General features: G+C 38.6%; 1 protein-coding gene and 1 long non-coding RNA gene across 2 annotated transcripts in view; both read left to right on the forward strand.

Moving 5' to 3' along the window:
* LOC113589841 overlaps positions 1–3,057 on the forward strand; it is a 29,773-nt gene extending 26,716 nt beyond the window's left edge. The window contains exon 13 of the mRNA XM_035534718.1: positions 2,864–3,057. Coding sequence (XP_035390611.1) covers positions 2,864–3,057 — 194 coding nt within the window. The remainder of the gene's footprint in view (positions 1–2,863) is intronic.
* A 143-nt stretch (positions 3,058–3,200) lies between these two features.
* On the forward strand, positions 3,201–3,777 carry LOC113589842. Its single transcript, XR_003412035.1, has 3 exons — positions 3,201–3,295; positions 3,446–3,491; positions 3,706–3,777. It is a non-coding gene; the product is annotated as an uncharacterized LOC113589842 (long non-coding RNA).
* The last annotated feature ends 10,696 nt before the right edge of the window (positions 3,778–14,473 follow it).

The raw sequence follows: 14,473 nt of genomic DNA on the forward strand, positions 1-14,473 counted from the left end.
TCTTGTCAGATAAAGTGAGATTAGATCAGATATTATTGTTTTTTATTTTGTTTTGTTTTCTTTTTTGTGAGTGTGTGCATGTTTTTTTTTTCATTAAGTTAAATTACGGCCTTAGAATATATATTATGAATCAAGAGTTATAATGGAATTGAACACATAGGGCCTTTAAGTTCCAACATTATTTTCCAAACCCTACTTTATATCTTTTGGGTGGGATGGAGATCATTAAAGATGGGCTGTACAATTATAACACAACTGGTGTTAATACAATGTGTATTTGATTTAAGTGCAATAACCATAAATACACTTATAGACATAAATACATTATATAATGTAACGGCCCGAGTGCCACAGGGCAAGGAGCAGGATATCTAGACTCCCTCGACGGTGATAGACATTTATTGTGAAACACAGAAGGCAAGCGCGTAAATGTAGTATATGCAACATTGTGAAATACAAAACGCTAACAAGCAACGATACACATTCATACACATCCACGTCCAATGACTGACAACCCAGCGCACACCAGCGTCGGTTTAAATACACAAACAATATACACACTAAACCATTTGCAGGTGTGGCTATAAACAAAAACAATTACATTGGATTCCACTGCACGCAGCAGACGGAACCAGGTGACCAGTGGAAAGAGGAGCAGTCCGTGACATATACATTGCAAGTATGTTGAGATGTTTTTGTTTGGTTAAAATTGTTACAATGGTTTTGTGTATTTATTATTATTACAGTTGCTTTCAGCTTGGTCCTTTAGAGTCTGGATAAGGATTTCTGTAGATTATTTGTTATTACAAATGAACTAAATAGCCCTCAAGAAATAATACTGAACTGAAATGAATTAACTTTTTTTTTTTACTGTTGTTTCTGCCAAGACCTAAACCTCCTTAGTAATCCAGTAGTGTTAACAGATCAGTGTGACTGATATTTGAAATGATGTAAACAGAAGCAGAAATGTGATGCACTCAGCTGTGTTGTGTGCTGTTGTGTCTGTGCAGGTTTGTTTAATGATGTCACTCAGCTCTCCCCTTCTAACTTTCACTCTCATTACTTTATTCTTCACTCTCTGTAAGTCTGTAGTCTTCAACAAGATATTTTGTTCTTTGTAAAATTTCCAAAATCTTGTTGAAATCTGCACTCTCATTAGGAAATTATCATATCCAGTATAAAGTTTTTCATAACTGGAAATGTTCAGACTTAACCAAGCTAATTTCCATTGGTTGCCAAAGCCCCACACATCCCCCACACCACCACTACAGTGCTCACTGAGTGTTTGGTGGTTTTTCTCAAGTTTAGCACATTGTTATTTTAAGAGCACAATGGGGTAAGAGTAAAATTCACATCACTATTGTAATGAAAGAGACTCAGATACAGTATTGGGATTCATGTATAGGATAATCTTTACTGAGGAACCAGATGAAAGCCAGAGGCAAAAATCAGAAGTCAGAAAAGCCAGGTCAAAAACCACAAAAATAGACAGAGTACCGAAGGGCAAAGAAGAACCAGTAGGAGAGGGTGATGGATCCAAAGAGAAAAGGTATTAAACAAAGGCTTTGTATACATCATTTGAGTACATTATCTCATTGGACACATTAAGACTACAGAGTCATTCTTTAACCCCTTACAAACAGAAGAATTGTCAGTGTTTCTGAAGATGAACAAAATTAAATTAGCATTTTAAAGATCTTATTTGGGATTAAAAGATGATATACATAGTGAGCATATTAGGAGAGCAATGAACTTTGAACAACCAGCAAATCGTGTTTCAAGTCCCAGTTTTGGACGAGTTTATTACAACACAGCAGCAGAAGGTTTTGACTCTAACTAGTTTTTACAAGCCAAGGAAATAATTTCCTGGCATTGCTCCTCCTGAGTTGGTACAGCTTTAGTTGTAGTAATATCATCATTCTCTAGTAAACCAAGAGACTGTAGTGAGAGAGAACTCACCTAGCTTTGGGTTCTGCAGCCCTTTTATCAGCCCTGCTACATGATGCAGGGTGAGGATGTGCAGTTGGTGTACTCAGTAGGTGTCAATTGCGTGTGACTGGTTAGGTCCTGCCTCCACTCCATGTGATTTCTATGCAGTCCAAAACATTGGTACTGACTCTGATCTGTCTCATTCATGTTCGTGGAGAGCTCCTTGCAGCTGCCATTAGTGTACATGGTCCTTGCCATACACTGGAGGGGTGTATTACCTGTCAATAGATATACATCTATTTTTCATAATTATGTTTTTATTTATTTAATTTTTCAGTACATTCAATTCAGTACATTTTTCAGTACAATGGCAGTACATTCAAAATAATCAAAATAATCAATAAACATTAATCAGTTCATTTGTTATGTTTTTCCCCCCCATTTTAATGCATTTTTTTTCTTTTACTTGATTGTCTAAGAGCTCCATGTGAACACCACTCCTGAAATGGCAGAGAGAGAAAAAGTAGTTATGACATTTACAAACACCTGCAATCTGACTGACAGTCCAACATTCATCTGGTACAAAAATAGAAGTCCTTTATCCTCCAATGCAAACCCACTCCACCTGCAGCCAGTCAGCAGTGAGGATGCAGGCAGTTATATGTGTGCTGTAAGAGGATATGAACATCTCCCCTCTCCTGCTCAAACTCTCACTGTCAGGTGTGAGTACCTATCAAGCTTCCTTCATATGAAAACATAAATTAAATTTGCATGTTGCTCACTAAAAAATCCACATAAATATAATGCAACAATTAATTAAATGTGACAATTTAATTAATTAAACCATTGATTACTGTTAATAATAAGACAGTTGATCATATTCCACTATATACATAATAAAATATTGTAAATTACTGATATCATCTACTAATAGATCCTCCAAAGAATGTGTCCATCAGTCCCTCTGGTGAAATAGTGGAGGGCAGTTCAGTGACTCTGACCTGCAGCAGTGATGCCAACCCACCTGTACAGAACTACACCTGGTTTATAGAAGGAGGAACCTCAGCTGTAGGATCTGGACAGGCTTACAGCATCATCATCATCACTGCTGAACACACTGGACTGTAATACTGTGTAGTTCAGAATGAACATGGAGCTCTCAATGGAACCGTGACCATAACTGTTAAGAGTAGGTGGTAAAGAATTAGAGAACATAACATAAAAGTTGAGTCCGTCCATAAACTGATGAGAGACTAAGTGATGGTGATGATTCTGTCCCTTCAGCAGGTCAGAGTTTGTCTGCAGTTTGGATTGCAGTTGGAGGAGGCACCTTTCTCATTCTCACTGTCTTCATCTGCATATACAGGTCGGTTAAGTGATGTTCATTCACTAAACAGTTCTTTTACAGTGCATAGCTTATCTATTGACATTCTGTGATAGTTCTCTTGATGCAATAAAATATGCAGTGGGTTTAATAATAAGAAGGAATTAAACATTTCATTTCTTGTAATTAAAGGATTAAGAAAAAAATGAGTGAAACCAACCATAAGGAGAACACAAAGGTAGGGTGTTCCTCTAATTAATTCATGCAGTTAACCAGTAGATGGAAGTAATTTTCATTAGGAATGTTCACTCTGTCATTGAAGTTCACTGGAAATGTCCCCCCAAATTTGAAGTACTTGTATAAAATATACACACAAGGCATCTTAACACTTCTAACTCCATCACCCAATTATTTATCATTCAGTCATTTCCATCAATGTCCATCAATCACAGGCTGCTGCTCCTATTTCTGGAGCTGCTGCTGATGTCGACCATGCCACTGTTACACCCAGTAGATCCAGAACTGAGGAGGAGCCCCAGTATGCCAGTGTTACATTCCACCATCATACTGCTGCCTCTGGGTGAGTTCCTCAACTGGACAAAAGTAGTGCTTTGGATTTTGGAAGTAATTTAGAGTAATGGTATATGTACATTACAGGAGGGTTGAAATATTGAGATTCACATTTTGGTCTTTAGGTAACCAGCTCAGAAAATGGAGGAGACCTCAGTGAACTCTGGCACAGTAAAAACAGATTGGATCTGCAGAGGAACTACCACTGAGAGAGAGAGAGAAAGAAAGAGAGAGTGAGACAGACACAGAGAGAGAGAGAGAGAGAGAGAGAGAGAGAGAGAGAGAGAGAGAGAGAGAGAGAGAGAGAGAGAGAGAGAGAGAGAGGGAGGGAGGGGGTATATATGTGTGTGTATATATGTGCATGTAACTATGTGTGTGTTTGTGTGTGTGGACAGACTCTTAAAATGACCTCATCATTCCTGTGTGCTGTACATTGTTTTTTTGTTTGTTTTCCTTCACTTTTTAGGACATTTTGATTATCAGCTAAACTGCATCTAAGTTTGTTCAGTAGTTCATTATTTAATTTCTTTTTTTTATTAGAGTAAATGTAGTGCTGCAATGTAATGGGTATCAGTGTGATAAATTATTTATTAGCTACGGAGTGTGTAAAGGGAGTCTCTTTAGTTATTTTAAAAGTTTCCTGGACGTTTCACACACAGCTTGTTTTAAGAGGTTACAGAGAACAGGGACAACAGTGAAACAACTGCCACTGACCAGTGATATAACTGCTGAATGCCTGTGTAGCAAAGGGTCAAACAGCAGTGGAACACACAAGAGTTCCAACTAACTAATCACACATTTTACTCAATGCCATGCTGAGAAACCTGTGTTAACCTGTGTTGTGGAAGTGACGTGAGAACTGGGTTCTTTACTAGAAAGCCATGTGGTGTGGAAGTGATGTGAGAATTGGATTCTTACTAGAGGACCATGATGACAGCAAACAGTAGCAGTGACTGGTAAAGAAGGAGAGAAGAATGGGAGAAATGTCACATGGAATAGGAAGTTCCCCACAGCTTCTGGCTGTCCGATATCCATGACCCAGTGAAGGACTGGACTGGTTCACTGAATTATAATGACCATACAATTCCCCCCAATGTCCTGCTCAGCAGCATCAACTCCACTGCACAAAACACACACAGATACTGTTTTAAATATATTATTGTAATGAAGTTCAAGAACTGTATTTCTTTCTAGTATAATTTGGTTTTAGAAATTCAGTTAAATATTTCTTTAAGACAGTGCTGGCTTCTCATATTCAGGAGAGGTGGATCTATATGTGTCCTCAGGAGGACTGGAATAAAAAGTCTGTACAAAGGGAAAAATATTAAAGATTTTAAACACTGATTTGGTTTTGAAGAATCATTTACTGTAAGGTGGGTTAGCGTGGAGTTTCATTTCAACAATCAGAAACATTTCTCAATAAATGTTGAGAAATACTTTTGACGTAAACAAATATTCAGAAAACCATTACAGAGAGCAATGGAATTTACAAACTGTCAAAAAAACGATTGATTGCTTGATTTGATTGACAGCTGTCAATCGCCCCACGCCCCCTCCGCCGCCCCACGTTTATAATGTTTTTTTATTTATATATAAATACTATTATTATTATTATTATTATTATTATTATTATTATTATTATTATTATTATTATTACATATGATTTATGATGTGACAATATTATATGAAAATAAATTAAAACACAATTTGGGATCCTCAAAATAGTTTTACTGACTTAAAAAAAAAATATTCTTTAATTGTGAAATATTCAAGTGAATAAAAGTTACGAGTCTTAAACGATTACGTACCACCCAGTCCTTAATGTCTGCTCTGCTCCGCTGATACTCAAACACGCGTATGGGTCTCGGTTGCATGTCTCTTATTGTCTCTCACTCACCCACTCACTCACCCTCCGCTCCGCTGCGGGTCAAGTACTGATACTCAAACATGCTTATGGGTCTCGGTTGTGTGTGTCTGTCTCTCTCACTCACCCCCGCACTCACCCATCCCCCTCTCTCCCATTGGCTGATAATTTTTTTGTTATTTTTTATCAACAGATATAAGGACACAAGATGATGATGAAACAGTTTATATACTGAATAAGTTGATACAAGGTATTACATTCTAGAGGGAGCCTAACATATATTTTGTCTAATAGTTTATGCAGTGCATTAATTTGTCACACAGAGGCAGAAGTGGTGAATCCCTCTACCACCAATCACTATTCATCGAGCCCAATGGCTGAGCTCACAATTTTTTTTCAGGGGACCTCGTTTCATTCCACAGCTGAGAAAGGTGTTGAGCGGCAGGGGGATGGAAGGGACGTAATTTACAACTTTTATCCAAAAAACATTTCTTTCCCCAACGACTTTTTCTTAAAGTCGTAGTTTCAGTACTTCACTCCTTTAGTTCACAGGCGTAATTGTAAGCGATACATCTGAAAACTTTGCCAAGTCGTCCGAACGAACATGAATATGGATTAACCGTTATCCTTTTTTTCTATCAACAGGTAAGCAATTCAGTAATGCTTAACTAATTCATGCTATACGTTATATTAGTATAAGTTACTAAAAAGTGTATTTAGCTATTTATTTAGCTAATGGTTGAAATACTTTATCGTGCGTTGTATGATTTAACTTGGTGGGGCTTAGCGTCGTAATGAATTTCAGGTCTAGATAAAACATATATTTTACAAACAATTAATACGTATTATCTACAAGCTATCGTAACTATTCTTTTGCGAGCTATCTAGGAAAGGATATTGTCAATGTCTTTATTCTGATGATTATTGGTCAATATGTAATATGATCCCTGTGTCATAGAGTACATGAAACATTTTGATCGACTTAAACCCTTTTGATTGACGGCTATTCTTATTCTCAGGGCTAGCTAAATAGAAAAGCTTCGAAGTCGGTGAATATATTTACTTAAAATAACCAATACATGACGTAACATCAATGCGGTTTTGGTATAAAGGATATCATCGTAATCATCTTTTCTACTCATGGTCTATAATTCTGTTCTATGTATTTTCATAGTTTCCAACGCTCAGGAGTTCCTTGACTCTGTGGAGAGAATTGCCGACCAAAGTAATTTCTTACTTGTGAACTTTTATAAATTTTAATTTTATGTATTTGTTTTGTTTATTTTTTTTGTTACTTTTTATTTGCAGATATAAGGACACAAGCTCATGAAACAGTTCATATACTGAATGAGTTGTTACAAGGTAATATTTTCTAGAGTGCGTCTACCATATGCTAAAAGCCCGCTTTATGTCTAAAAGTTTAGGCAGTGCGTTAATTTGTCACACAGAGGCAGAGGGGGTCAATCCCGCTACCGTCAACCACTATTCATCGAGCCCTCCTGCGGAGCTCACAAATATTTCACCTCGTACAACCGGCAACGTCTATAGAAACGTATACTGAGGTCACTGTGGCTTATAACATACATCTAAATAATTCTAGGCCTATTCACGCTGTTCAACCACACTAAACTGTAGGCCACCATATACACGTAAGTATATTTTTAAAAGCATATTTTTAAAAGTTTATTAATCACATTTATACTAGAATAATTGGATCTTTTTTTTTTTTTTTTTTTCTTTTTCTAAGATACTCGGACGACGGGGATCAAGAGTTGAGTCCGTTCAACTGAGATGCTGATTTAAGAGCCTCCCCCATCATGTGAGATGCTGATTTAAGAGCCTCCCCCATCATGTAAAGAATTCTAACTAATTACTGAAAATATTCCATATTTTTCCTACTCAATTCCTAAAGCTGTTATCAAATGTGTTTAGTCAGCAGTGACATGTCGTACCAGGATCAGTCACTACTACATATGGTGTACACAAATGCAATGAGTGGATACTTTGGTTTAACCCTGGCAACTTTCCATGTTAATCCATGTTCATGTTCGTTCGGACGATTTGGCAAAGTTTTCAGATGTATCGCTTACAATTACGGCTGTGAACTAAAGGAGTGAAGTACTGAAAATACGGATTTAAGAAAAAGTCGGTGGGGAAAGAGATGGTTTTCGGATAAAAGTTGTAAATTACGTCACTTCCACCCCGCCCCCAACACCTCTCTCAGCTGTGGAACGCAGCGAGGTCCCCCTGAAAAAAATTGTGATCTCAGCCGTAGGGCTCGATGAATAGTGGCTGACGGTAGAGGGATTCACCCCTTTTGCCTCTGTGTGACAAATTAATGCACTGCATAAACTATTAGACAAAATGTCGTATTTTAACATATGTTAGACTCCCTCTAGAATATATTACCTTGTACCTTGTATCAATTCATTCAGTATATAAACTGTTTCATCATCATCTTGTGTCCTTATATTTGCTGATAAAAAAAATAACAAAAAAAAAAAAAAGATAAATAAATTACATAAAATTAAAATGTAAAAAAGTTCACAAATTAGAAATTACCTTGGTCGGCAATTCTCTCGACAGATTCAAGGAACCCGTGATCATCTGAACCTACCGAAATACATAGAACATAATTATAGACCGTGAGCATAAAAGATCGTCATGATGATGTCCTCTTTACCAGAACAAATAGATGTTACGTCATTTAATGCTTAATTTAAGCAAATAGAATCACCTACTTCTAAGTTACAGTTTTTTTTTTTATATAGGTAGCCATGAGAATAAGAATAGCCGTCGATCAAAAGAGTTTCAGACGATCAAAATGTTTCACGTACTCTATGGAACAGCGGTCATATTACATATTGATCAAAAATCATCAGAATAAAGACAATATCCTTTTCCTAGCTAGCTCGCAAAAATAATAGACACAATACCTTATAGATAGTACGTATTAATTGTTTGTTAAAATGTATATTTTGTCTAGACCTGAAATTAATTACGACGCTAAGCCCCACCGAGTTAAATCATACAACGCATGATAAAGTATTTCAACCATTAGCTAAATAAATAACTAGATACACGTCAACCTTTTTACTAACTTATACTAATATGTTCTAACATGAAAGAATAAAAAGAACGTGCCTGTTGGAAACGGCTGAGCGATGTCCATGTTCGTTCGGAGATCTTGACAAAGGTTTTCAGATGTATCACTACAATTACGACTGTGAACTAAAGGAGTGAAGTACCGTGAAACACAGCTTTAAGAAAAGAAGTGTGTAGGTAGAGAAAAGAAATGGTTTTCGTATAAAAGCTGTAAATTACAATCCACCCCATACGCAACACAACTCTCAGATGTGGAATGCACTGACAAGTGTTAAAGGCCCAAAGTGTGATAACGGACAAGAAACTAATTTGATAAAACGTGTAAAGTAACCACATTTGTTTAGAGATCACAGAAAAAAATAAATAAAAGGAAACTTTGTGATGTTTTCTGAAAAGTTTTGCTTATTGCCACTGTTTGAGTACATCTGGCAAATAAGATGTAAAGAGGTGTCGGGGAAAGAGAGAGCAAGAGTGAAAAGAAAGTGCAGAAAAACTGGTGTAGTATGAGACTGAAACCTTTCAGTTCCTTTAATCACATTAACACTTTGCAATTAAAGAAACCTCCTTTATACAGGGCCGGTTGATTGAGTAGAAAGGAAAAAAAGGCACCAAAACTTTGTTTTTGGCCTAGTTTTGACCTTGGGAGGAATTTGGTTTTAGGAGGGGGTTTACTGCATGATAGGGTGAGGACTTTTGAGGAGGTGTGACTTCTTAGAGAATCAGCCAATGAGGGAAAGTGGGATGGGTGAGTGAGTGGGTGAGTGAGAGAGAGAGACACACACACACACACAACCGAGTCCCATAGGCGTGTTTGCGTATCAGCGGAGCAGAGCAGACATTAAAGACTGGGTGGTACGTAATGGTTTAAGACTCCTAACTTTTATTTACTTTAATCACTTGGATATTTCACAATTAAAGATTTGTTGTTTTTTTTTAATCAGTAAAACTATTTTGAGGATCCCTCACTGTGTTTTAATTTATTTTCATATAATATTTTCACATCATACATATATATATATATATATATATATATATATATATATATATATATATATATATATATATATATAGCTGTCATGTGCTGTGTTTGAATGTTATTCATAATATTAATAACTTGATGTGAAGTGTGTAGAACCATGGGATGAGACAGTGCTAATTTCTCTGCGTCAGTGACCAGCAGGGCTGAAGCAGCCACAGCGTGTAAGCAGGCCGGCATGCCTTGAACTATCGAATCAAAAGTTTTGGAAAGGTAGGTCACAGGGCGATAACTGCCACCGTGCTCCTGGGCCAGGATGCCCACAGTGATTTGGGGATGTCTTCCAGCTCAGGAAGTATAGCGTGGTCGGCTATGCTGCTGGGCTGGCCCAGCATGTCTGTAAACATAGAGATATTTGGTCCGGAATGGATCGTCATTTTACCCTGCTCAAAAGGGAGAGAGAGATTGATTTTAAACATTAAATCGCGACCCAACAGGTTAAATGGAGAACCAGGAATAACTACAAATTGATACATCAAAAAAATTGAGGGGTCACCCGGACTTCTAATGGGCAGAAAGTGTGTTTTAGAACAGTCCACTGCCGAAATTCCCACATAAATGTCTCTCGAAGTGACCTGTAGTCTAAGCAGGAATTCCTTCAGTTCCTGATAAAAAGTATCAACGTTAGTGTGCTGTGCCCAGTAATAAACATTGGCTCTGTCGCTATTCGAATTTGGGAGGGTGTCGTGGCTAAACGACAGTGACTTAATGCCATTAATCAACTTCTCCTCAGTAAACTTGTGCTTTAAACAACACATCAGAATGGTCCTGAAATCAGGTCCTGTTAATGGAGCATATTTGGTGCATCCCTTTAAAGCATCCACAAATGCATGAACATGATTTGCATCAGGTAAACTGTCACAAATATTTTTAATATCAGTCATGCTACGAGGCTTAACTCTACACAGTTTCTAACCCAGCATCAAGAACGGAGCAGAAACGTTCATTGGGGGGGCTGGAGCCATGCCTCGAAGTCTCGCCCTGCTGTAGAGAGGCAAAGTTAGGATAGAGGGCAGGTGTGGGCTTGCCATCCGCTCCTCCACCAGAAGCCCCCCACCCAGCTTCCTGATTCAGCTCAGACGTGTCTGTGGCATTTGGCACAGAAACATCTGCCCGACCAGGAGCCTGTCTTATCACGGCATGCTTCACAAGTGGAGGAGGGGATCCTTTCAGATGTGACAGCAAAAACTATTTCATACACAGGCGTCTTATTGGGTTTTATCCCCTGCACCTTGTCCCACACCGGCTTGGCCTTACTCCAAGAGTGCCAAGAATTCTTCATATACTGAAAATCTCAGCAAGGGTCCCCATAGCCCTCATAAACAAACATAGCACTGAGCGCTATAAACTCCCTTTCAAACGAGTCTGTACGTGGATAGTGTCTAAACCCAGCACATTCAGTCCATCCAGCCAGACACTCAATGCATGGATCACAATGTGAGCCCAAACCACACCGAAACATCCAATCCTTCAGGGTTTCCCCCTTTTTGGGTTTTATATAACTAACACTGGAACCCATGGGTCACCCAGCAAAACCACAACCAGTATACAACTATACAAAGAGCTCTCAAATAGGTACAGAGGAGGGAGGGTTCACCAATAAACAGTAAATTTGCGTTTCAATAAGTCTCAGGTGGGATAACAACTCTTTACACAGTGTACAGAAAATTCAGCCTGTGCCAGTAGACGAGACTTCTTCCACCTTTTCAACAGGCAGGATAACAGGTACAAAATTCAACATTCGGCTCGTCCCAATGGACGAGACTTCCTCCACCTTATTTGAGACAAAAACACACCTAAACTAAATTTAAGCACAGAGATACTGAGCAGGAAGAAGACACATTAAATACTAGGGTGTCACTTATCTGTGCAGTATTCCACTTCTAACACCAGACTGTTAGAAACTGGTTCAAAGTGACCAGTCCTTCAGGTTCGATCTCCTCCAAGTTACCCTATGCCCTCTGTCCTCTGTAGCCAGATCAATCCGGGGAAGTCAAGAGACACTGACACCAAGGTAGTGAATCAAGAGAGTTCCACTTTATTGAGGAAAGCACAGGGTATATATGTGTCCTATATCTACTATCTAAATCTACAGGATGACGGGGAAAAGTGAGGCATGTTCTAAGGGTCTACGTAGAAAGGAAAGAGACAAGGTTAGTAGACAGAGAGAGAGAGAAAGAGAAAGGGAGGGGTAAAGGAGAAAAAACAGGGAGCGGATGACCTCGGGTGGCCAGCTCGCAGTCAAGTCGCCCTGGCTGATAGGCAGAGACCTTGCGTTGAGTGCCTGAAGACAGAAAGGCTCCAGTATCTAACACTCATTTTGGCCACTGTGCCTTGGAAATAATTGCTAAATTACTGTAAATTAAAGTAAAAAAAAAAAAAAAAACTACGGCTAAGCACACACAGGCAACCAGGACTCCCACACCTGCGTGAAGCACTTTATTCTGCCCAGCTGTGTGGGAGAAAAAAAAAAACAAAACAAAACAAAAAAAAAAAAAACATCTATCAATCTCAGCAGTGCTGTTTGTGGAGGAATGTACTTTCACAGAGGAGAGTTCACCCTACCAACAACGTTCAGCACTACACCAGCAGAGTACTGATGACCCACGGCGTTCCTGCATTTGCATTTGTATTCTCCACTGTCCTCCGAGCTGATCAGGGAGAGAGTGAGTCTTTGTCCACTCCCTACTGCACCTTTATTCTTAAACCAATAGTAGTCATCCACAGGTGGGTTGGCTTCACTGCTGCAGGTCAGAGTCACTGAATTGCCCTTCACTGTTTCACCAGAGGCACTGATGGACACTGACACATTCTTTGGAGGATCTACATATAGATATGGTGATGGTCAAATGACAACAATGTTTATGATGATTATTATTTATATTATTATCATCACTACGCTACAAAAATTTTCCCATCCAATCTTCTGGGACTTTCTAGACAGGCCACATTTGTGTGATGTCCCAGCTTCCAGTGTATGGCTCTCTGCCATTGCAAAAAACAGGATAATTTGGTAATATCTATGTGTGTGTGTGTGTGTGTGTGTGTGTGTGTGTGTGTGTGTGTGTGTGAGTGGAAAGCTTGTGTACTTCACTGCAGTTTTTCCTCTACAAAATAAACGGTGAAGGTTGTTGCATGTACTCACATCTGACAGTGAGAGTTTGAGCAGGAGAGGGGAGATGTTCATATCCTCTTACAGCACACCTAGAACTGTCTGTGTCTTTTTGTGTCGGTTTGAGAGAGAGAATGTTTTCTTGTTTTTCTGTCAGTATGCGTTGTCCATTTTTATACCAGGTGAATGCTGCTGTGTCTGGCAGTCTGCAGTCAGTTCTGCATGTTAGATGTGTTGTGTTTCCTTCAGTCACATGCTCAGGAGTCTCCACTCTCAGTTCTGACTGAATAACAATCACAATTTGACAAACAATGAAACAAACCAAAATGGATAAATAAAATAAATAAATTATTTACCGATCAAAGAAATGAATGATTCATATGCTTATGAACTTGTCCAAATGCCTTTAAATTATTTACTTAATTGATTCCATTAATGTAATTAATTATAATAGTGGAAATGATTTCGGACTGATACATCCTATATCAATGATATGAATAAAGTCCTGACACCTGTGACTGTGAGTGCCACTCCAGGATAACCAAGATATTGTTTCTTCGGGATGTTTGTTGTGATTCTAAGACAGTACATATGCTCATCACTTTTTGTCACATTATCCAGTCTGAGGGCTAAGATTTGCTTGGACTCTTCAAAATACTTGATCCTGCCTGAGTACTGTGGAACTTCAATCAGGTCAGTTGGTTCCACATGTTTTGTTGGGTTTTGGATCCAAAACGTCTTTATCAATTTTAGACCAGATGGGTATTTGTAAGTACCTTGTATATATACCTGTGAGTCCTTTAAAACACAGGCTTCATGTGCTGGGGTGTACACCACACTCCACTCCTTCCCAAAAGCCCCTGAAATATATGATGCATGATTAACCTCATTACAGAGACAGGAAGAAGGGCCTCATCATTTCATAAGAATTGGTACAAAGTGGAGGATTACAAGCAAAACAACAACAATAATTAAAAACCAGTAACAATTCTAAATAATCTTACGGCCTCCTCCCCTACTCCCTCCTCCTCGCCACACGGCTTTGTTATTGTTGCTGTTTCTGTTTCACGTGTCTACACATATATATGTGTACACAGACACAAACACACACATACGTGTGTGGGCACGCACGCACTTGTTACTCGCCCCATTAGTGCATAATTTTAAACCATTGTGGTGTCCAACTCATTGTCCTGACAATGTCATGTCTTGTGTGGCTTGCACCACATTATACTCATGTGTATGTCTGTGCATACACTGTTCACCGTTTGTCTGTCGCTGTTTGAGTTTCACTTTGGATTCCGTATTAAACGTCTCATGTTGTTCCCTGACTCGCTTCTGCATCCTATCATGTTTCCCAAACGCTCGCAACACCACACCAAATCACTTCTTAAAATATTATAATAAAAGCTATTTGCTGTGTTAGCTAGTTCAAGCTGAGGCTGGAGCTTTGTTTGATACCGTATTTAGTAATGTCCTTGGAGCTATATTTAAAAAAGTCAGGGTGAATGAAAAACTAAATTAATGTTTACG

The sequence above is a fragment of the Electrophorus electricus genome, chromosome 16, assembly GCF_013358815.1.
Source record: "Electrophorus electricus isolate fEleEle1 chromosome 16, fEleEle1.pri, whole genome shotgun sequence".
Classification (NCBI taxonomy): domain Eukaryota; kingdom Metazoa; phylum Chordata; class Actinopteri; order Gymnotiformes; family Gymnotidae; genus Electrophorus; species Electrophorus electricus.